At 42.2% G+C, this 22,592-nt stretch overlaps 1 protein-coding gene across 7 annotated transcripts in view; it reads right to left on the bottom strand.

The window, feature by feature from the left end:
• The window catches only part of ankhd1 (ankyrin repeat and KH domain containing 1), a 28,505-nt gene extending 6,957 nt beyond the window's left edge, over positions 1–21,548 (bottom strand). For 2 of the 7 annotated variants that reach the window (XM_076738542.1, XM_076738548.1), the window contains exons 1-26: positions 21,064–21,548; positions 16,032–16,185; positions 9,709–9,865; positions 8,593–8,755; positions 8,282–8,429; positions 7,964–8,197; positions 7,744–7,836; positions 7,265–7,428; positions 6,450–6,531; positions 6,041–6,232; positions 5,811–5,920; positions 5,445–5,532; positions 4,956–5,083; positions 4,723–4,866; positions 4,535–4,637; positions 4,111–4,373; positions 3,688–3,975; positions 3,168–3,585; positions 2,905–3,044; positions 2,680–2,791; positions 2,420–2,565; positions 2,185–2,327; positions 977–1,190; positions 710–885; positions 193–355; positions 7–102 (exon numbers count right to left, since the gene is read on the bottom strand). In XM_076738542.1, coding sequence (XP_076594657.1) covers positions 7–102; positions 193–355; positions 710–885; positions 977–1,190; positions 2,185–2,327; positions 2,420–2,565; positions 2,680–2,791; positions 2,905–3,044; positions 3,168–3,585; positions 3,688–3,975; positions 4,111–4,373; positions 4,535–4,637; positions 4,723–4,866; positions 4,956–5,083; positions 5,445–5,532; positions 5,811–5,920; positions 6,041–6,232; positions 6,450–6,531; positions 7,265–7,428; positions 7,744–7,836; positions 7,964–8,197; positions 8,282–8,429; positions 8,593–8,755; positions 9,709–9,865; positions 16,032–16,185; positions 21,064–21,342 — 4,398 coding nt within the window. In that variant the 5' untranslated portion in view covers positions 21,343–21,548. Of the gene's footprint in view, positions 1–6; positions 103–192; positions 356–709; positions 886–976; positions 1,191–2,184; positions 2,328–2,419; positions 2,566–2,679; positions 2,792–2,904; positions 3,045–3,167; positions 3,586–3,687; positions 3,976–4,110; positions 4,374–4,534; positions 4,638–4,722; positions 4,867–4,955; positions 5,084–5,444; positions 5,533–5,810; positions 5,921–6,040; positions 6,233–6,449; positions 6,532–7,264; positions 7,429–7,741; positions 7,837–7,963; positions 8,198–8,281; positions 8,430–8,592; positions 8,756–9,708; positions 9,866–16,031; positions 16,186–21,063 lie in introns of all 7 variants that reach the window. The other 5 variants (XM_076738543.1, XM_076738545.1, XM_076738544.1 and 2 more) reach the window with 5 other exon arrangements.
• Between the last annotated feature and the right edge of the window lie 1,044 nt (positions 21,549–22,592).

Raw genomic sequence — 22,592 nt, 5'->3', positions numbered from 1 at the left:
ACAGACCTTGTCCGCGATGGTGGCAATATATCTCATGCACTCAATATCTGATGGGAATTGGTTAACTTCCTTCACAAGATACTGCACCACCTTCACGTGACCCTAAAACATTAAGCAAAATGGTCAGTAACCAGAGATTTGCCAAAGAGCAGTGTGACACACTAACAGTCGGGGTTCTGATAAACTCTGCACCTTGCGAAAAGCAGCCATGAGTGGGGTAATCTTGCGGTTGTCGGCTGCATCCACATCAGCACTGGCGTGCACCAAGAGCTGAACCACGTCAAAATGGCCGCCGTTTGCCGCCAGCCAGAGAGGAGTGTTCCCTTTCTTGTTTCGTACATCGATATGGGCACCCCTGCAAAGATAGGAAGGAGTCGCATAAAGGCATCACAGCTACAGGAACTGAGAGGTAACACTGGGACATATATATTGGCAACTGGCTGAATCTATGGCTGACACCTGCTTAAAATCACCAAAGTAAATGTTCCTTTACACTTCCACCTCACCAGCATTCGAGGTGTGAAACATAATGTGAAAAAAGCACACTTTGTGCACCATCGGCAGTGGATGAAACCATCAATATGGGGCTTTATTCACCAGCACAATGTCCTGATCAACAACTCATCTCAGCCTGCGGGAAAATTAAAGCCCACAGCTCAGCCTTATAAGCTAATTTACTCACCAACAGAGACAACTGAGGAACACTCACCTGTTGATAAGCAGCTCACAAAACTTGTAGTGGCCTTTGTCGGCAGCAATGGTGAGGGCAGTGTCTCTGGATGAGGGAACAGGCGGAGCGTTGACATCGGCGCCTTTGTCCAGCAGCACTCGGCCCACCTCCGCATAACCTCCTGAAGCTGCTTCCATCAGAGGAGTTAGGCCAGTCTGCATAAAGTGAGAATATCGACAAATTAATTCATTAAGTCTGAAAACTGGAAGCCGGTGTGTCTTGGCGAACGTGATCCAGACGTCTCACCTTAGCACGATGCTCTACGTTGGCCTTGCGATCCAGCAGCAGACTGACAACCTCAGCCCGTCCCTGGAAGCAGGCTAGGGTCAGAGCCGTGTTTCTGTTGGTCTCAATCTGGGCATTGATGTCCGAGCCCATATCTAGTAACAGCTTCACTGCCGGCACATGACCATTCATAGCTGCCAGCATCAGAGGAGAGATTCCCAGCTTACTGCCAGTCCTGGTGAGAAAGGAAAACAATTGTTGAGAGATCAAAAACAACAATAAAACAATCAACTGTTTAATGCGCACTCAGAAGCATAACAGGGATCACCAACTATTTGTCTTGGTTTCGCTAAATATTAGTTGAGTCTCCATCCAAATGTACTGTAAATTTAAACCCAATTTTGAGAAAATCATCGAATGAATATGCAAATGAATGCTTGTTTCCATCCAGATCCATTATTAGGAGTTGGTTTGATGAGATAAGCAGTAGGTTGTGCCAGTTCTCCAGTCAGAAAATGATTATACCATCGCAGAAGAAAACAGCGCAACAAGATGATCTAATTAGAAGACTGCCGGGCGAACCTCAAACAGAGAAAAAAAAATGTAGAAAGCCCACTGGAAGTATGATATTTCTGTTTGTTTCACGTATTAATGTGAGGAAGGTTGAACCAGATCTGTGTGGAGCGATAAGGCGACATTTTAATCTGCAGAAACAGCTTCTTCTCCTCTTGCAAAGGAAAGAGCTCATCATAACTTGTTTGGAAATGGTGTTTCCATCTCCCCGCATTAACTCTTTTTTGAAAAGACAGACGACTTTTTTCCCCAAAAAGACAGTTTTTTCCAATTTTTGCTGTATCCATCAACCTTTTCTAATGCGGTAATTCAATTTGCACATACAAATATCTTGATTGAAACACAGCTATTGTCATTTTACTGCAATTCAGCACATATAATTTCACTTTATGCTGGGGAACATTTATCAAGGTAGCAGCTGCTGTGAAGTTATTGCCTCACTGTTTCCATATTCATTTATAACAGAGGTAATGGCTATGCTATTACTTTTGGGTGTGGCAAGAACCCAAAGGCACACTTTCTGTATATGTTTAGCACCATGTGGTTTAAACAACTGACATGTCTCCAAAGTACTACCACACCCACACACCTAATAATGACACATGTTTCACTCAAACCAAGCGGCCAAAGTTGATGTTGAGGTTCTCATCGCTCACCTGGAGTTGATCTCAGCTCCAGCGTTGAGGAGTATTTTGATGATGTTGACATAACCCCCAGACGCAGCCAGGCTAAGAGGCGTGTAGTCGGAAACATTGCGATGCTCCTTATTGGCTCCCCGAAGCAGCAGCAACTCAACCACCTGATCCACACAAGTGACAGTTACACAACATATTTAAAGCAAGGAACCCACTGAATGGGAGTGGCAGGTGAACTGAAAGACGATGTGTTTACCTCCTGGCGTCCCCCAGAGCAGGCCAGGGAGAGGGGCGTGTCTTTGGTTCTCTCTGACTGAGCCTCAATGTCACCCCCTTTGTCCAGGAGCACTTCCACCACTCCTACGTGTCCAGCAGTGGCAGCCAGGATAAGAGGAGTAAAACCTGTGGAGAAAAGAGGGATTATTATTTTTTCTGGTTACTTAAAATATGAAACTTAATGTATGAACCATATTCAGAGTCCTTATCATATGTCCATTTTGTTATCACAGTTTATACCTTTTTTGTCCCGGTGCTCAATGTTGGCTCCCCGTGCTATGAGGACAGACACAAGCTCCTCATGACCTCCTGCACACGCCAGCGTCAGCGCTGTGTCATGGTTACTCTCCGTCTGTGGGGAAAAGAACAATTGTTAAGAGAGTCGAGGACTTTGTGCATACAAGTTCTAAGTTGAATTGTCAATTTAAACAAATTCTATCGTGTCAAATTAGCACTGTGTCTTACATGTGCATCTATGTCAACAGAGGGGTAGAGGGGTAGAACTGAAGGGGGCGAGGCGATGTTTGCGGGCATCTGTGTGGGTGGCTGGGACAGGGGTGTGGGTGAGGTTGTAGTGTTCAGCATGGGCACGCGGCTGCTCACAGCTGCAACAGAGAAAACAGAAAAAAAAAGTTCTATGAACATGTAGATTAGGGATTTAGCAGACACTTCCATCCAGTGAGAGTCAACGACAACCCCGAGTTAACTGCAACAAGAAATGCACTTACCTGCCATGATGTCATCCAGCGTGTCTGTGAGCGTCTGTGCAGGTGTAGCTACCATGAGCCCATCTGGGGCCTGCTGAGGTATCATTCCTGGGCCTAACCCAGCCAACTGCTGACCCTGCTGCTGTTGGCCCAGCATCTGCTGCCCCACCAGTACCCTCTGTAGCTCCGGGCTGGTGCTTCCGGGGTAGTCTGCGGGGTTGTAGTCTGGCAGGGGTTGGATAGGGACAAAGGCAGCCTGAAGAGGCGGAGGAGGAGGCTGGGGCTGGGCCTGTGGCGAAGGGGGCAGAGGAGGCTGCTGTGGAGGCTGTGGCCCATCCCTGTAGAGGATTGTGCCCACCTGAGGAAGCTTGGGGTAATCGTCCTCTTCTCCTTCTGCCTCTTCCTCGGAACACTCCTCTTCATCGTCGTCTTCCTCTTCCTGAAAATGTACAGAACACACCTCAAATCTCACAGGCAATTAACAATGTAAGAGGATTAAGAATTAACATCACAATATATTAATACAAAAATTAAAGTTTACCTCTTCCCCTTCCTCTAGTGGCTGCTCCTCTTGCTCCCCATCCTTGTTGGCCTCTTCATCCGTGTCAGAGCTGGTGTGCAGTGGGGCACCTGGAGTGGTGGGAAGGGGCCCTGGTGCAGACGCCGTATTCCCAGGCCCCGGGCCTGGGCCCTGGCTCTGTCCGGCCTCCTGCTCCTCCTTTAAGCCCTTCGCCTCCATGTACTCTTTGGTGAACTGTTGCTGTGTTTTCAGCTGCAGCTGGCGCTCCACCTTCTGCAGCTCCTTCAAGATTTTCTTCTTCTTCTGCACCTAAGTGGAAGCCACATCCTTATTTGACTAAGTTCTGATACGATGCTATGCATACAAAATAACATTTAAGTGTGGATTTGATTGTAAGATAACGTCCATCTTACTATCAGATCTTAAACAGATGATGGACTGTACCTGCTCCTCTCTGCTTTTCTTCAGCTCCTCAATCTTGTCTTTGGTGAGCGGCTCCCCCTGAATGAGCTCTAGCGACTGAAGCTGGGCCTTCTCAATAGCACTGATTCTCTGGCCCAGCTCATTCAGCTTTCCCTCCGTCTCCTCCACAATGCACTCTAGAGGCTGGCACAAGTGGAAGGGCGGCAAGGGCTCTGCTTCAGGGCCCCGGCCAACTGAGCTGGGGACACCGGACTGAAGGGCTGCCTGTCTCTGTTTGGACACGCCTGGATTTGAAAGAAAGAGAGCGAAGAAGTTTAGGATTAGGATAAGGCAACAAAAGAATATCAGAAAACTGGGGAGATAATAAGATCAATGGTCTTGTGAAATCTGCAACTCCATTTCATGAGTGGACTCACTGGGTTACAGGACTTGTAGCACTGATTACCTTTGCTGGAGACGGGTGGGGGTGTGGCGATGTTTGACGGGGCTCGGTCGGGCTCCTGAGGGGGCACTACCATGGCGAGAGCTTGGAATGGGACACGAGGAACCTGGTATGGCAGAGGACATATTAGTTTTACAGATCGAATCCCAAACAGAACATTAATATAAAGTGTGATTTATTGCTGTATTTACCTGAGAGGCATCTTGCGAAGGGGGAGTGAGTTGGGAGAGGTCAGGGGCTGGGACAGACAGAATGTTGTTGGGGTAGTCCAACAGGTAGGAAACCACATTGGTGTGGCCACCCTTAGCAGCTTCTATCAACATGGTTGAACCATCCTACAAAGAGAAAACATAAATGGTTTCAAAGATGGACAATGATAAATATTCTAAATGGCCTTCATCTTTATCCAGAGTGTGTGCATTACTTTGAGCCTGTGTGTCGGATCTGCCCCATGTGCCAGCAGCAGCTCCACCACAGCCAGATGTCCTCCAGCACAGGCCAGAGACACCACTGTGTGATCATTGTTAGCGGTAGCTCTGTTTACATTAGCACCTGGACAAGAGAAGAAGAAAAAGAGACATGAACTCATGGTGTATGAAATATGAGTATTTTGTCAATAAATCCTTATGTCAAAAGCAATTTTGAAACTTTTGATCTCATCATATAATTCTATCATTACTTAAATAGCTGTACTAAATTTCACATTATTTCCAAAACTGCCTCCGCCTGTGTGGGAGAGCTGCTTCACATATTGCCCTTCACAGTGTTTTCATATACAAACAATGAAGTCAAATGTGTCAAAAACCAAAGCAACATAATAAAAGGACACTGGGAATTTGAAAAGCACATTTTTAGTGCATTTAGGGAAAAACAAAAAATGACTTCCAACCTGAACAGCTAGTCATTAACGCACCTTTGCTGATCAGGAACTGCACTGTACAGAGGTGTCCCGCTCTTGCAGCCTTCATCAAGGGTGTCCGCCCCCCTTCAGACTCGTGTTCCTGCAACACGAGGGTGAAGATTTATTTGTTAAAGCTTAGTTCAGTGAAGAAGTTAAACAGAAGAGTTATGAGTTATATATGCCTCCACAAAAAAACACTGCTGTGGTTCTACAAACTGCAAACCTTGTTTTCCACAATAGAATGTGTTCAGTTCAACTGATTAACATTTGCACACAAAGACTAAGATTCCATTACACATCTGTTCTGGTGCTTTCTAAACCTGTGTAAAACAAAGGGCCGATCATTATTGACAAAGAGGATTTAAGATCATGGTGTACCAAGTTGGCTCCAGCCTGCAGCAGCACATCCGCCACATCGGTGTGTCCGTTCTCACACGCATATGTCAATGCTGTGTCACCTGTTGCTGTGGTGGCATGAACATTTGCCCCTGAATAACAAAAGCAAGAGATTAGGCTTGTAAGCACAGAGGTATGACTAAGACATTTTTAAATGCAGCAAAGCTGGTCTCCTAGATCCGCAGCTCCACGCCTTCTTTCCTGTTGCTCACCTGCAGCCAACAGGTATTTCACCAACTCAAGATGGCCTTCCTGTGCAGCCTCCATTAGAGGTGTGGAGCAGCCCAGCTCAATGTCGGCACCCGCCTTGATGAGGAAGTCTGCCACTTCCAAGAAGCCTCCGCAGCATGCTAGAGTCAAAGCCGTCTCCTGGGTCTCCTCTGTCTGGGCATTGATGTTAGCACCTGGACAACAGAAGAACAGTTAGTGATTCATGGCTGCTTTTTTTTCAGGAAGTGCAAAACATGCATTATTTAAAAAGATCAGAAGACCAAAATCATGCCAATGTAATTTCACAGACTGCACTGATCATGGGCAAATAAATCCAGAAAGCACAATTCACTGAAATGATGTTTGGCATAAACTTTCCATTTTCTAAATGCAGGAGCAAAGCTTGCTTACCTTGAGCCAGCAGCAGTGCTACCATCTCCTCATGGCCTTCTCTAGCTGCCTCCATCAGAGGGGTGTAGCCCTCATCATTGACCTGGACACAAACAAGGATAGGCAGATAAGAAAACATAGGGGCGAGTATGACTCACAGAAACATTACTTTGTGGTGCACAAGCCAACTAGTCCTTTGTGTCTGTGTCTCACTGACGATTGAACATTACAACCAGTCTGAGTTGATATGTGTGCGAGCCATCGTTAAACACTGGCACAAACTTTGACATCTTTACATAAAATGTGTAGGGGTACAGGAGAGACCACAGAAACCTGAAGCAATGTCATTTGGCCTGCCTGCCTGCCTCACTGTGAGCTGAGTGTTTTTTTTTTTTTTTTTTTAGTAAGCTTTAAATGACAGGAGTGAAATATGACCAAAGATTTTTTCTTTGTTTTTCTTGCTTGCTCCATCTTCCATTTTTTACAAATTGTGTAGTTGCTTTCATAAATGTCATTTAAATGTCAGTAACAGATTTAATTCCCATTTTCCATTTCTGGAAACACAGTCTTATCTAACCTCTAATTTCTTTTACATTTTCAGTCTCCGGCTGGTATTCAATTAAATGTATCCCAATAGTATCATGGGATTATGACTTTCAAAAAACTGAAGGCTATTCTCCACCACAGTGCGTGTGAAATCAAAAATTGGTTTACAGCTATGTAATTCATTATAGACAAAAACAACTCAAGCAAGCCAACAGGGAATTGCACCCTCTCCTGTATTTTATTGTCTTCCCAAACTTTTGTTGGCATTTAAGCATCCTCTCTTCACACACCTCCTCCAAGTTGGCTCCTCTCTCTATGAGCAAGGCTGCCAGCTCCACGTGTCCTCCACAGGCTGCAAGGGTAAGGGGCGACTCAAAGGAATCAGCTGGCATGTTAACCTGCGCGCCGCTGTCCAACAGCAGCCGTGCCACCTCCACATGGCCGTCCTGGGACAGCGAGACACACAGAGAATGTAGAGATAAGCACCTGAATAAATATATGTAATCACTTTTCAATTAAGCTAATATACAGTCACACTGCATGAGTCCAAGAAACTCTAGGTTCTTCACAATCCCAATCCTCTTTCAAAACAGGGTGTGATTATTACAAAACAATCAACCAATATTTTACTCGCATATATTTCTTACGGTATTGTTACATTCACAATAAAGTATACAAATACAAAATGTACGAAAAGTGGATGTAAAACTGTGACCAGACCTTGAGAAGAAAACATTTAAGTATTTAGGTTTGGGTCAGAGGCTCACCATGCACGCCTCCATCAGTGCTGTGTGCATCTCATCTGTTTTATGCTCCTGGTCTGCTCCAGCCTCCAACAGAAAACGCACCATATCCAAGTGACCTGCAGATGACAAACAAAAATCCATTTTCTGAACCTTTTACACCATTAAAGTGCCGGTAAAGAGCATGTTAATGGTGGAGAACCTAAACAAGGTTCAACAGGACAAACATTATATTTGAGTTCTGACCTTTATAGCAGGCGAGCGTGAGAGCACTCTCCTTGAACTCATTGGAGTGTGTGTTGATTCCGGCACCATACTCCAGGAGAACCCTAGCCACTTCCACGTGGCCAGCACTGGCCGCCTCCATTAGAGGTGTGTGTCCGTTCTCGTTGTGGTCCTCAATGTTAGCACCCTCTTTCAGCAGCACCTTCACCACATCGACGAAGCCACCGGCACATGCGTACGTCAGAGCTGTGTTGCCTGAAACACAGAAGAGAGATTAAGCTAATTGCAAAACAAAGACAGAAGAAGAAATGGTTTAATTGTAGAGAAGAGGAGTTTTACCTGTGGAGGATTGTGCATTAACGTCTGCGCCATGGACCAGAAGCAGCTTGACAATGTCCACATAACCTCCACTAGCAGCAGCCATGAGTGGCGTTATGTCCCCTTTGATGCCCCGGTCCTCCACATTGGCATGCATGGCCAACAAAACCTGAGGACGAACGATGACATAAGGTTTAGAAATATGCATGGAGACTTGTCACCGCCAATCTTCCCACAACAATAAACTAGTGATATCATCATAATTCTGTCTTTCCTTAGCAGAAAGGTTACTTTAGTGTGAAGACACTACACACTGCAAACATTTCACGTACCTGTGCAAGTTCGTAGTAGCCGGCCGAGCAGGCGAGGCACAGCAGGCTCTCCCCTTCCTCTGTGTGTTCATTCACGCTCCGTCCCTCATCCAGCAATTTGCGCACAGCATTGACGTCTCCGTCTGAGCACGCCTCTGCTAAACTACGGCTGAAAATAACCAGACTGCTACAATTACTGCCACTGTGACAGGTGAGCACACATACGCCTCACAATTATGCAATCACTTCCAAGGGGCAACCATGCACACACGTAGGGCTGCAACAACTAATTAAAAGCGATTATAAAATTGCTGGCAATGAATATCATCATTGATTAGTCGGGTCTATCTTATGATGCACGACATGCACTGTGGCATCTGCTAAGGTAGGAGCTGTAAGTCAGCCAATGCCACACCCTGTGTAGCTCACGTAATCAATTACAGGAAATGGCACCGTCTCCTTCGTCTCTGGAGTAAGCATTTGAAAAATGTCGGAGGCAGACAGTAATGATACAGCAGAGAAATGTCCGATTACAGGTTCCAATTCAAAAACATACGTAATGGACTGAACTGCCTTCTGTCTTATTAAAGCCTTCTTAAGGCTAACTCCCCTGATCAAGCTTTTTTGGAATATTTCATGCCATTAAGAGACGGTCTTAAGTGAATCCTTTATTTCTACACAACAGAAACTTGAGCAATACCTGATTAAAAAAAAAAATTACCAGTTACATTTCCCTTTTATTCTCAGTGCATGGCTGCATCGCCAATGTCCTTTTATTTAGTCCTTTTTTTAATTCTTAATTGTAATGGCCTGGTCTGTGCTGGTCTTGCCAAGTTATCAGAAAGAGCATTGTACAAGAAGACGAGGAATAAGTTTGTTTTTTGAATAAAATACTGGATATAATAAAATTTTGCTTTTTTCTCTTTACCCAGCAGTTAGTCAATACCATAATCGCCTGATTACTCAATTATCAAAATAGCTGTTGCAGCCCTAAACACATGCAAATATACTGTATGTGCAACTCAAATTAGAGAGGATGATTTTCTTCTGGCTTATTATCAATTCATCTCGAGCTCTATGAAACTGTGTAAAAGATAAAGTGGCACATGCCAGCGTCAGTATGGGCGAGATACATACTTGTCGGCTTGGCCGGCGTTGAGTGTGTTTTCAGCTCTCATACGTGTCAGGGCTGCTGCAGCTTCGTCCAGGGCACAACTCACAGATGATGTCAGTCGCCGTAGCACCTCGGGGTCTGCAAAAGCTTTACCATCGGCAGTGGACAGTTTACCGATGCCTGCCGAACACCAAAAGGGCAGAGGTGCATAGGGCAAGGCAAACCACAGGGGAGCACAACCACACCAGACCAGATGATGAAGCAAGTCCAGTCCAGCCAATCCAATCCAAGGTTAGTAGCAGCATACACAAAAAGTAAAAAAGGAAAAAAAAAAAATCACACACAGAAAACACACACAAGCATTTGTTAATATGGCTTAATATCTTTCTTCACTATTTTCAATACACCATCTAGGATTCTTAATTCCCATAATTTTGCCAGTGACTGGGTCAAATGGTACAAAACAATGTTCTCTGGACTACTATGGGAATGTCTACTGAGAGGAGATCTGTGACCAGAACTAGTGCGAATACAGTGAGGGGAGTAATGTTAGTTCAATAGGCTAGCAGACAAAGGTTCAGGCTGTTAATGGTAGAAAAGAAAAAGGTCTCATCCTGTGTGAATTATAGATGGCTAAGAGGCAGTGAATGTGAAAGAAACAGAAACTGGGGACAGTGGTCAGCATCAGAGAAAAGCACAGCTGAGAGAAAAACAAAATGTCATACGAGAGAAAAACGTGTTTGTGTCTGTGTGTTTGACATAAAGGAGAAGAAAAGGCAAAAAGGAGAATGAGAAGGAAAAGAGAAAACGGAGGGGAAAAAAACAGCTTTGCTAATAACCTACATTGAAAGATGTCTTAGAGAAGACAGAACAAGGACCATTTCACCACCAATGAAACCATTCAAGTGTTTGTGCTGAGTGTGGTGGCGTACATTTTAAGGCCATGTGCAATAACGAAGCAAGAAACTGCGAGAGAAAAAAAAGTGCTGGCTTTGAACTTTTCTGTCTCAGCCTCAACCCATCCATTAGCCAGGCAGAAGTGAGCTCCTTGTGGTGCTCCTGTGTTTTCACCACTAGGCCTGCGACTCAAGCTCTCGAGCTAAACTTAGCATGGCCATCAGACAAGGATTTCGCAATGGCCCCCAAGGCAGAGGGAAACAAGAGGTCGAGGAAGTTAATCATTAATGTTTTACTGTATCATGTTTATCTCAGAGAACGCAAGAAGTTCACTGGACCAAAACAGGCTGAACATACATCTGGGTGAGACGCTCTGTGAATAACTCCGATGAAAACAAAGAGCTGATTGTGATCATTTTCTCTAACCTTTTTGGGGGGGCCAATTTGTAAATTTCTGAAACTATAACTGTCTCTACAGCAGCGAATAACACATTAAACAAAAATAACTTCACCTACTTCCTTATGTGCGCAAAATGGACATTGAGCTATGACGGGTTAAGGCTGTGACTTACTCGCAGATATTTTTGCTTCAGCTGAAACAAGTTACTGGCTAGCCACTGAGCTGCCTACACCCACTGTACCACCAACACAGTATGCAATCTGAATAAACACTTTAATCCAAGTCGCTAATTAAAATCTCAGCCAGTGTTTGTTGAGGACAGCCAACGCAAAATTGCATGCAAGTCAACATTAACCCTCATTGAATTTCTGAACAAAAACAGTTGCCATCTGTTATTTTAACATTAACAAAATCAACTTTTCAATCTATAAAGTAACTTTCAGGTGTAGCCAGTGGCTCACTAGGTAGGAATAAAGATGACTTGCATATTTTTTATCAAATTCTCAATGGAATACCTGCATCAAGTTTTGATGCTAGCTGGTTCAAAATGGCGACATAAAGTGGTGTTACCAGAATCAAGTCAAAATCCAAGACGAAAGGGAAGTTAAGTGTGTTACTGTTTACCCATAAGCACCTGTTCCTACACTGCTCTCCGCCCAAACTCTGACATGTTTACACAGACAACATGATCTTCTACCTAGATGTGCTACAATAATGTGTCAGGCCAGGTGTAGCATAGACACTAAATGCTTGTTCAGAACTTACATCCGGCCTTCACACTAATCTGGCCGTACTGATACAACATTAACATGCATATTCTCGTGCAATTAATGTAAACATCTATCAAATGAATTAATAACATGTTTGATATTCAGGTTAATATCCATAAAGATGTACAGCAGCCAACCGGAAACATTGTATTAGCCACCAAAAAAGAGAGGTAAATTCGGGAATTTGGTGTCTTTTTTCCTTGACTGCAGCTATCTTCGTTTTTTGTTTATATAGTTTTATCACACGTGTTATTATCATTTGTTTTTATGTTAAGCGCCTTGTGTTGTATTTATTTTGCACATAAAATGTGCTATATAAATAAAGCTTCTTCTTGTTCTATGCAGAATTGTAGTGGGGGCTTGTGTCACAGGTGGCCTACAGTGTCTTTACATTATTCAGTGTAAGTGTCTCAAAACTACTTCTGCCATTTCAAAGACAACTTATTACATTTGGGTTAGATGTAGCCATGCTAATGCTGGTGAGCCTTGAGCAATGATTTAGTTCACTGCAGTTTCTGGTGTTTATTATAATCAGCAGAGTTACCTTTAGTCCAGATGTAAAATGTGTGCAGGAAAAGAGGAATTGGTCCAAAAGCCTTGATTACCTCATGTTTTATTGCCAGTGAAGGAAACACATCCCCATGTTAAGGACAACAAATGTCAATTCAGAACCACAGATCTTACAAATGCCAGCCAGTGTTGTAAAAAATGTTCATTTATTTAACACAAGAACTCTCTTTGTGATTTAGCCCTTTTTTCCACTTTTTTCCACTAGTTTCTTAATTGCTTATCAGGCCATTTCTTACTGGAACATTAGTGCACTGAAACAATTTTTTGTGCGTTTGGACTGTTTATGTCTGTTTTTCTGGAACATTTATACTGCTGTATTGACTAGATCCCCCTGGCTTCAAAAAACCAAGATGGTGACGGTCACAACTGGCAAAATCGAGGCTTCAAAACTTTCAACCGACAAACCAATGCGTGACATTGCAGTGGCTCCTTCCGCTACATGGCATCTCATGGTTGTAGCAGAAGAAGAGCCATTTAAAAGCTGAAAATACTGGAGTTTCGCTGTTTTGGGAGAGTTCCTCTAAGTTCAAATAGTGTGCAAAATTATGGTTTGACAGAGGAGCAACCAAGATGTAATTAAAGATTAGAATTACGTCTTATTACTCTAATACACTGGCCTTTCTGTACGTGGCTGCATCAGGACAGCATGCCCATCACTTCCCAACATATAGCAACAAAGGATTCCCAAACAGAAAATATAAGGATTTTCAAGTACTTTAAAGTGTTTTTTAGTGTTTTCAAACCTGTATTATTTCTGAAGGGAGTCTTCCTCTCCTCTTTTACATGCACATTGCCACCGTTTGCAGCACAACCAACAACTGTTTATATGTTCTGCTGCTTTCTGCAGCCAGCAGAAATGTGCTTCATGCTGCCCCCATGCTCATGGTGTGTACCTGCGTCCATGGAACAAAAGATTTCTCTACAGTACCAGTCCTGTTCACCAGCTCCACAGGGGGCATTTCAATAATGATAATAAACTTTACTTATATAGGACTTTTCTGTGCAATGTTACAAAGAAAAAAAAACACCACCACGCATCATCGCTGGCAATACAAAGGCAACTGGTGGGGTTCGGAGGGGATCACAAACTATGATGAAAGTAGGACTCATTATCACAGAGGAAGAATGTAGGCTATGAATGAACTACACCAATGTCACATGACGTCAAGGTCACCTCCACTAAGCTTCCTACTACACTACACTACACGCTACTATAAACTGATCAATTTACAAGTTGCAAAGTTTGAGTGACAATAGTTTGCAAGCGCGCAAGTATAGACATAACAAGACTGTAAAGGCAGACTAGCAAGTAGAGAAACATTTAGTGTCCCCGAACACCTATGTAGTCTTATTTAGCCACTTCTTTGCCATCACCTTTATTTAGACATGTACAAGCTTCAAAATTCACAACTGGAGTTGCTACTGACGTATTTTATGTCTTAAAACGAAATCTAAAAATCTCTTAAGCTTGTGTTAACCACAAGACCTTATTTCAGGCATCTAACCAAAAATCTATTAAAAAAAAAACATCGGCTTTGAGACAAGGGCACTGAAGTGCAACAATGCTGGTTCATTTCCGGGTTTTAGGACTCTTTCCTGCATTACACTATAGGATTGCTGCAAAACTTGGGGAAAAAAATAGGGTGATGCAGACGTCCGTGTATTCAAAAATATTTTCAGCACTTTCAGACTGTCTGAACAATTATTCTAAAAGGAGCGTGTTTGTCTTAGAGTACACATCAGATTTCTCTTGGTTTAAGTTGCAGAAAAACAATAACACATTTATGTTTTGGCTTAATATTGTCCAGAAATCTAAAAAAAAAAACAAGTCATTACAGTACTCATGTACTGTTATATACACTCAGTGACCACTTGTACAATCTACATCATCTCTTACTGTCAGAGGCGATAAATCAATTCTATGTTTTAGCATTGATGTCATAGTTGGTTGTGGTGTTGTACCGGACTGCATTATATTGAGACGTGTTTCTAATACTCTGCCAACTCATGTAACAGGAAGGACCAAAAAAAAAAAGAAAGGAGGGGGGTGGGGGGATTAGAAACACCTCTCAATATAATGTTGTCCATTACAACACTACTTTCAACTCAGTAATAACCAGATTATTGAAGTTACACATGTACACATTCAATGTCAACAAAAACTGGATATTATAAACTTTGCAAAGGTAAACTTTATGACAGAGCTGTACAGTAGATTGTACAAGTGTAGCTAATTAAGCGACCACTGACTGTATGCCATAAACTATGCTCTAAGGAAGGCGCCTGCTATCTTCTGGTTTGTTTTTTTTTGTTTTTTTTTTTATAAATTGAAACAGCTCACAGTATCGACTATCTGTTGACACCAAATTTGGCTTAATATTTAATGTACATTTCTATAATACAGCCGCACAGGGCGTACTTGCGCCTACATCTAAAAAAGACAATTTAATTTAGAGAAACATCTGTCTAATACTACCCACAGATTAAGAAAATGTAGCAAACTTTTAATGGGCTCCTGTAATACTTTGTATAATAACCTGCCATAGGTTGTTTTAATATATCTGTGAGTCAGTCAGCTTTTGTGCTCAAAGGTCTGGACAGCCTCTCTTCATTCCCCACAAGAAAAAAATGCTGAAGTTCAGCAACCATTAGCAAGCAGCACAACAATGTCACAATTTTTATTACTTTGGCTCTGTACTGCAGCACAATCGACTGGAAAAGACACAACAACACAGTAACTGTGGGGTTAAAATGCCATAACTTATCTTTAATTTTAAGGTGTTTATATCCACATCAGATTAGCAATGTGGGGGAATTGTATTCCTTCTCATATGTACATCTCCATCAATTTACGGGTTATAATACATATTGAAAAATAATGTCAAATAAAGTCACCATGTTAGGTTGCAAATCATTTGCGATAAACAATTGTCTAAAGTCTACAATCCATTATCACCAACTGCTTGGCATATTCCCTGGCGGTGGTCTTGACAGGCCTGGTATTTGGCTACCTTGTTCATACAGTGAATGAAGAGAGGCTGTCCAAATCTACCTGCCACAAGCTTCGCTCCTCTCTCTGCTAACACTAAAAAAAAAATACTATGGAGCACCTCACAAATCAATATAAGAATATTAGGCAAGCTATAAAGGACCTTAAGCAAACAGATCATGTAAATTGCCACCTCTTCTGTTCCAACTAGTCAGGGAGAAAGAGGAATAGAATGAGATTAGCCATTAGCAGTTCAACATGAGCTCTCTGCATGCTGTGGAGGCTCAAGCGTGTTGCAGCGTTAATCTGCCTGGTAATGTTCTAAGCCCGAACGAGGCCAGGACACCCAGGCCTAATGAACTAATCTATACAGACCTTCTTACACCTAGATTACAAATTCTAATCAAACTAATTTACCCAAATTACTTTCAAACTATTTGCTGATGTGACAGTTGCAAAACCAGCAGGTTCTCTTTACTGCCATTTCAGTCTTAGGTCTGATACAAACTGAGTTCTCAACTTCTGTTGGGATTTGAAAGGGATTGGAGGAAACAAGTTGAGGCAGAAAGATGTGTTTTACTTACTCACTGTTACCATATTTTAGAGCACAAATTAAGACTGGTTGGTGCAAAACAGGCCCGGGCAAAGAGGTACTGGTCAACTACAAATGAACATCTGTCAAGTCTTAAGCTGAATTAAGTTTAGACCAAGCAGTCGTACCTGCAGCTTCCAGCAGAGCTTCGAGTCGGGCCTGTGTCTCTGGATCAACAGTCCTCAAATCTACTCCATCAGTGGCGCTGGACAAAAGCAACTCTGATGCTGTCTTCATGATGGGGTTATCAAGGTCCTCCTGGTCCAAAATGAATGACTCCACCTGGAAGGCATGCAGAGAAGAGGGCAAAAGAAGAAATATTAGTCCTTTGATAGCCACATATTTTTGATTCTAGACCTTGACCAGTATTTTTAAAATAGCACAAATAACTCCTTTGTGAGCCAGGGCTTTTATTATGTTGCTTAATGCATCATTAATATAGTATTACTACATTTCCATTATTCTGCCTAGAAATGGCCTCACACACATAAACACACAACGTGTAAAAAAGACTAGGCATACTGCACTTGTGTATTTACAGTTCTTTCGATAGAGTGTAAGCAAAAAGGAGCACAGGGATAAGAGCAAAAGTAGGGGAAGCTCCACAGCCAGGAATTACAACCCCTGCACACATGGAGAGATTCAGCTGAGAGTCAGCTGCCCAAGTACAGCACCACAGTCTCATACCTGAGCATTGGCCCTGTTGGCTTTCATGTGTCAATGTCTGTACTACAAACATTTTATTATTCCACAAATCCCCAAGTGAACAAAATCGTGAACAGAAACTTTACTAATACAAGAAAATTTGTTTTACCTATTTTCATCTAAGTGTAGTTGCACTGTCAATGTTTTTGCAAATGTTATTAAAGTCCCAATCAATATTTTTGCCCATAAATTACAGGTATATTAATACAGAGAGGTGACAAATTAAAGGAAAAACCTGAATAAATGAGTGGAGAAACACAAAAATGCAGAAGGAACAGTGGCCAAAGTGACATCTGCGTTTAGACCTTTAGCAAAGACATCAGTAAATAAACTGTGGTTGACAGTGCACATTTAATGACCGTGATACTCGTGCATTAGTGCGAAATGTCAGGAAAAACAACAGAGTTACTTTTCCTCTAGCGACTGAGAAGCCATTGCAGGATGCGATCAGAAGTGATGACAATGCCATCCAGAAAGGATGAGGGCTCACCAAATGGTTTGATGAGTATGAAAATGATGTGAATCATGTGCTGTGGCCCTTGCAGATCTTAACCCAATTGAACACCCATGGGAGATTTTAGAGCAACATGTTAGGCAGTGCTCTCCACCACCATCATTAAAACAAAAAATATTTTTTGGAAGAGTGGTGTTCCATCCCCCAAGTACAGCTCTAGAGACTTGCAGAATCAATGCAAGGCACGCTGAAGCTGTTCTGGTGGCATGTGGTGGCCAAACACCTCTCTAAGACACTTCATGTTGGTTTTTTCTTTAATTTATCACCCATCTGTATGTGACTGAAGAACAGAATTTAGAGATGAAAAAGCATAATTACGTGTTTTTCATCTGATCACAACAAGGTTGTTTTACTCCTCTATATATAAACATAACTGATGTAAACAATTTAAACATACCAGCAGGGCTGGGGCGACTCACAGACATCATTGAATATGGAAATACATCAATTTGCATAATGTGAGTCAGCACATGGCAAAGATGGCTGCACCTGGCCAAAGCATGGATTCCCCCGAATCAAGCTAAAACCTCGCTCTCGATCGTCTTTAATGTGGGAGTATTTTAGACAAAGACTCAACAATGTGGTACTCTGTGAGCTCTGAAAATTGGAAATGGCTTATCACAGCACTACAAACGCTATGCACGAACACTCAAAGCAAAGCGTTCCACAGCGCTTTGTCAAGACAGCTGCGACAGCAAGACAGTCACTGCACCTACTGTTTACTTTTTGTCCCCACCTAAGAATGACATATTAGGATTATCAACATGTGGCATATATTTCTGTTAGTAGTAGCTATTTAAAATTGAATTTCTAAACCATCCTCAATCAGCCCCATGTTAAAAGTCATTTCAGTTTCAAGTACTGCTGCTGTGGTACTGTAACATTACACCAAGTGTCATTTAATGTCATTTGGTCATTTTCTGTGTACTTTAAACAGCCATGGATGGGTGAAAAAATGGCTGAAAATAATGTTAGGCTGTTGTTACAGTCTGTGAATCATTTGAATTATTTCCCTTGCTCCACACTGATGCAGCAATAAATTTGCCTGTGATTATCTTCACTGCATGTTACTCCAGCAATGAAATAAATCCATGCCATAACCATTGTAAGTTTTAACAACTGAACTATTAATCAGACAGGTTTTGATATTTATTTTGGACAAACTCGTTATATTAATCAAGTAATTAAAAAAAAAAAATCTTTAGGATAACTGATAAATTTGTCATAAACCAAGTAACTGAAAAAGAATTCTTAGACTGATAAAATTAACATGTAGGTGCAGCTCTACACATCAGAACTGATCTGTTGAGTAGGACTAGATGTTGCTATCCCTCAAAGAATACACGCGGCACCGATGAGACTCCGTGGGGTGGTCAATTGAGTGATGGCATCCTTAGGTGCAGCTCTACACATCAGAAAACAATTATTAATGTGTACAAACACACCACAGGGCAAAATAAAAACTTAAATCTGAACAGTTTATGTTTAGCCAGAGTTTAGAATAACAGCTGGTCCAATTTCTGTATTTAAGAGTAACTTCCTAGTTGTGTTACAGGTAAGCTGTGGAAATCACACGTGACATATTTTGGTACATTTTGGTTATTAAGCCTGTGCACAGGCCAAATTAAAACTACAGGTAAGTGATCATTTCAAAAAACATGGTTTATCCACTTTGATTAAACTTTGTTATTTCATCTGGAGGGCCACCCTATTGGCTGTGTGTATAGACCCTTACTTACCCTATTAGTGAGAAAAAAAAAAAAAACATCAATATATTACATATACCAATGACAGATTCACACAGTTCTGTCACAGTGACTTCAATAAATTAAAATAAACATGGCACTGTCCTAAAAAATGTTGAAGTCAATCATTTATCTAGTGTAGTAGGTCAGGTATACATTGGCTATACTGAGAATGGCAAATATTACAGACATTATAACTAACTTGGGCAAACAGCTCACCCTGAAGGTGATATTTTTAAAATAATTATAATATGTAGAATAAATTGCAAATGACTGTCATTCAACAGTTTGCAAAGCATTTGACAAAAACTGAGAAAGAAACCATCTCTGTCTTCCCATCCAATCAGCTGCAGCAGGCTTTTAGGGCCTGGCTCAAAGCAAATGTTGGGAGAGAGTCAGCATTTAGCAATGTGGAGGAATTCAGCTATACGATAGGAACGCAGAGCTAAACAACCCATGGGGGATGTAGTTCTACGAAGGCCTTTATAATCAACAATGGACATCAGTCTTCACTATTAATGAACTACAGTTCCCAGAGTGTTGGTATCCAGAGAGCTGGAAAGGCCTAGAATGGCATCTGCTTAATCCTGGGGCTCAGATTTTAGCTACTGCCCAGAGCAGCAAGCTCTCCACTGGAGTAAAACATCACAACAAATGCTTCCTTTCAGTCTTATATAGTAGGCTGTGTAAGTGAAGAAACATGACAGAGGCCATACATTTGTAATTTGATTCAATTAAACTACCTGAGATGTACTTGTCAACTTCATCTGCTGCTACTACACAGCTAATGCTGTCTTGATATTTGTATTAACCGACATCTTCACTTGTCCATCTGCCATGGGTGTAGTATGTTTCAGAAAGTCCTTTGGTCAGATATTAGTTAACTATAATAGAGAGAGCTCAACAGGTAATGTGCATTGCTCAGCAGTGCCAATTCACTCCACACCCATAACTCCTTGATGATAGTGTTTCTGACAGTAAATACTGCATCATCTTTTAGATGACAATGAATATTATGTTACCATGAAAATGTCATTAACCTGAGACCTTTGATAGGCTCGTGCAAATAATGTATTTGCCATCTAGCATTCTGACTAGTTCCATCCCTGCGTCTGCTGTAGTCATAGGACATGCTAAACTCAATTACATGACAATAGTGTGGCTGACAAGTCTTTAAATCCTTAAATTTAGAGGTGACACAAGGCAATACGAGCAGAAAAAATGGCTATGATCTGGCATTTTGGCGAATCTGACTATTAATATTTTGATTATTTTGTCGAAAACCCCAACCGCTAGATCTGTCACACTGGCATCTAAGAGGGTGATTTTTTGGGGGGTGGGATATCAAATTTATGCAGTGGAGACAAATATTTAGGTTAATCTAAGCACTCATCTGAGCTAATATAAAATAAGAATGAAGTATGTTTAAGTGAGGTGGAGATGCCATCACACCTGTCCCCGTGTGACTGCCAGCACATGGAAAGTTGGACACCTCTCAACATGAACTCTAGCTGCTCTCAATTGTGACAACGCAAATGAAGTTGACACAGTGGTGGTGGCTATCTAACCGAGAGAGACGAAGGATGAAAAACACTCAGCTGGCTTATTTGTCAACACCGACTGTCGAAAATTCGAGCAGTTCCGCGAGGTAAAAGGCATTTTAAACGTATCGAAAAAGTTAGCAGAGGTACGATCGGAGTTCATTTACGTGATTTGGAAAAGTGACGTAATTGCACCACAACTACGAAATGGCAGATAGTTAGATGGCCGTGTACGTCCGTGGGTTTACGGGCATCTTCCATTTGCTGTGGCTGGAAAGCTGTTGGGAGAGCTGCAAACTTGTGATGGGTGTTGCGAGACGACAGCACCGAACGAGGCCGTCTTCGCTTCCACCCGAACTAGGCCGTAGTCACAGCCTGCGCTGCATAAATAAAACATTTCAGCCGCTTAGCTTGAACAACTGCCTGTGTCTCACCAAACAATACCGACATCACAAGACTCCGTAAGCATCTGAACTGGCAAGAGGTGTAATTTGACTAAAGTGCTAGTTTATTTTACGTAATTTCAGCGGCCTGGGAGGGGGTGGTTGCCAACTGCGAGCTAACTCGCAAGCTAGCAGCCAGCTCGCGCTAAGAGAGGAATGTTGCCTAGCTCTCTAGTTAGGCTTAGCTAACTAGCTTAGCTTAGCGTAGCTACCTCTGAAACCTCGTCTTCGTCGCTGCCGGATCCTGGACCCGAGGAGAGGACGGCCGCGGCCGCTAGTTTGAAATCCAGTCTTTCCGCAGCAGGCCCGCCTGGTTCACCGTATAAACGTACTTTCTTTCCACCTACACCAATCCCAATGCCCCCTAGTCCGACTCCTCCTGGTGTCGCTCCTACCCCCATCCCTGCCACTGGGGAGCGAGGAGTCACCGAGTCAATCTCGTCCTCGAAGCCGTCCGTCAGCATTGCCGTCCCGGCTACTGCATCCTGCATACTTATGTTCACGATACGTGTGTTAACGAGCTAGTTGTTGACTTAAACGTCCGTCCAGGCTCTTTCTTTTAAGATATCTACGTGTTTTACTTCAGGGAATCCAGAAACTCTCCCGAAGCGAGGGTTGAGGAGGATCTCTTTCCCCCAGCCATTAACTTTCTAACAACCTAACCCGATACGCACTGTTTCTCAGAAAGACCGCCTCTGTTGGGAATCCTGGTAAATCTATTGGCTTAGCAGGAAAGAACTCTGCTTTCAATTGGTCAAAGTAAGTGCTTGTCAAATACGAGACCGCAACGTCATGTTAGGTTTACCAATATCACGAGGCTGTAGAACGAACGTCAAGACATGACATGGTAGGCCAACTTAACTGATAGCTAGCCCTACTAGTTCATGTAAACTCTTATTGGGAAATCACTTAAATAGAAGGACCGCCCTCAGAGTGTGTTGCTACCTGTTGTAAATTTTCATCACTCATTTAATGCGACTTTAAATGGCAGTGAATATCAGTAAATAACTGAACCTCACAAATTGCATGTGCTACAGTTTATTACTTTGATGTGTTAGTGAGCACAAATAAGATTAGAATTAGAAGAAATGAAGGGAGATATTTTAGGTTCAATGATATGAGACAAAATGCACACACATAAAAATAAATAAATAAATAAAGGTGACCACTTTATCATAACACACTTCTTATTTTGAAATTAACTGCTCACATATGCACATAGATGGTTTGCTGCAAATGAGCGACACCAAGTCACATGACAGAATTCGGCCTATTGTGCATGCTTAGGTGACTTGGGTAATAGAGACAAAAGCACACATTGGTTTCACCAGTGACTTCACCAACAAAAATCAACAACTTCATTTTCAAACTGCTGAGGCATATACACTTGAAAATGTCATATATTTGCAAATTTAAAGTCCTTACTTTGACCCCCGTGAATGTTTGGTTTGAATGTGGAAGAATTTCCACTGATTTCAGGCACCCATCTGTTATAAACCAAGCCAAGTAAATGGTCTTATGTAAAAACTGTCTTACCAAACAAAGTTCCTTCAATGCACTTATGCTTTATATTTACCAGTACTTATATTTGTTTGTCAGGTAAGGAAATACTGTATGTGATAAAGGAGGAGTATTTGATTGATGGCACACTTTTGTTGGTTGAACTCCTGTGAATGTGTATTCAAACAGTGTCAGGTCTCACTGTCCATGTGTCTGGTTTCCTCCTTGATAATGTGTGATG

The sequence above is a fragment of the Chaetodon auriga genome, chromosome 9 (assembly GCF_051107435.1).
Source record: "Chaetodon auriga isolate fChaAug3 chromosome 9, fChaAug3.hap1, whole genome shotgun sequence".
Classification (NCBI taxonomy): Eukaryota; Metazoa; Chordata; class Actinopteri; order Chaetodontiformes; family Chaetodontidae; genus Chaetodon; species Chaetodon auriga.
The sequence above is the reverse complement of the archived record's forward strand: the minus strand, read 5'-3'. Positions and strand labels throughout refer to the sequence as shown.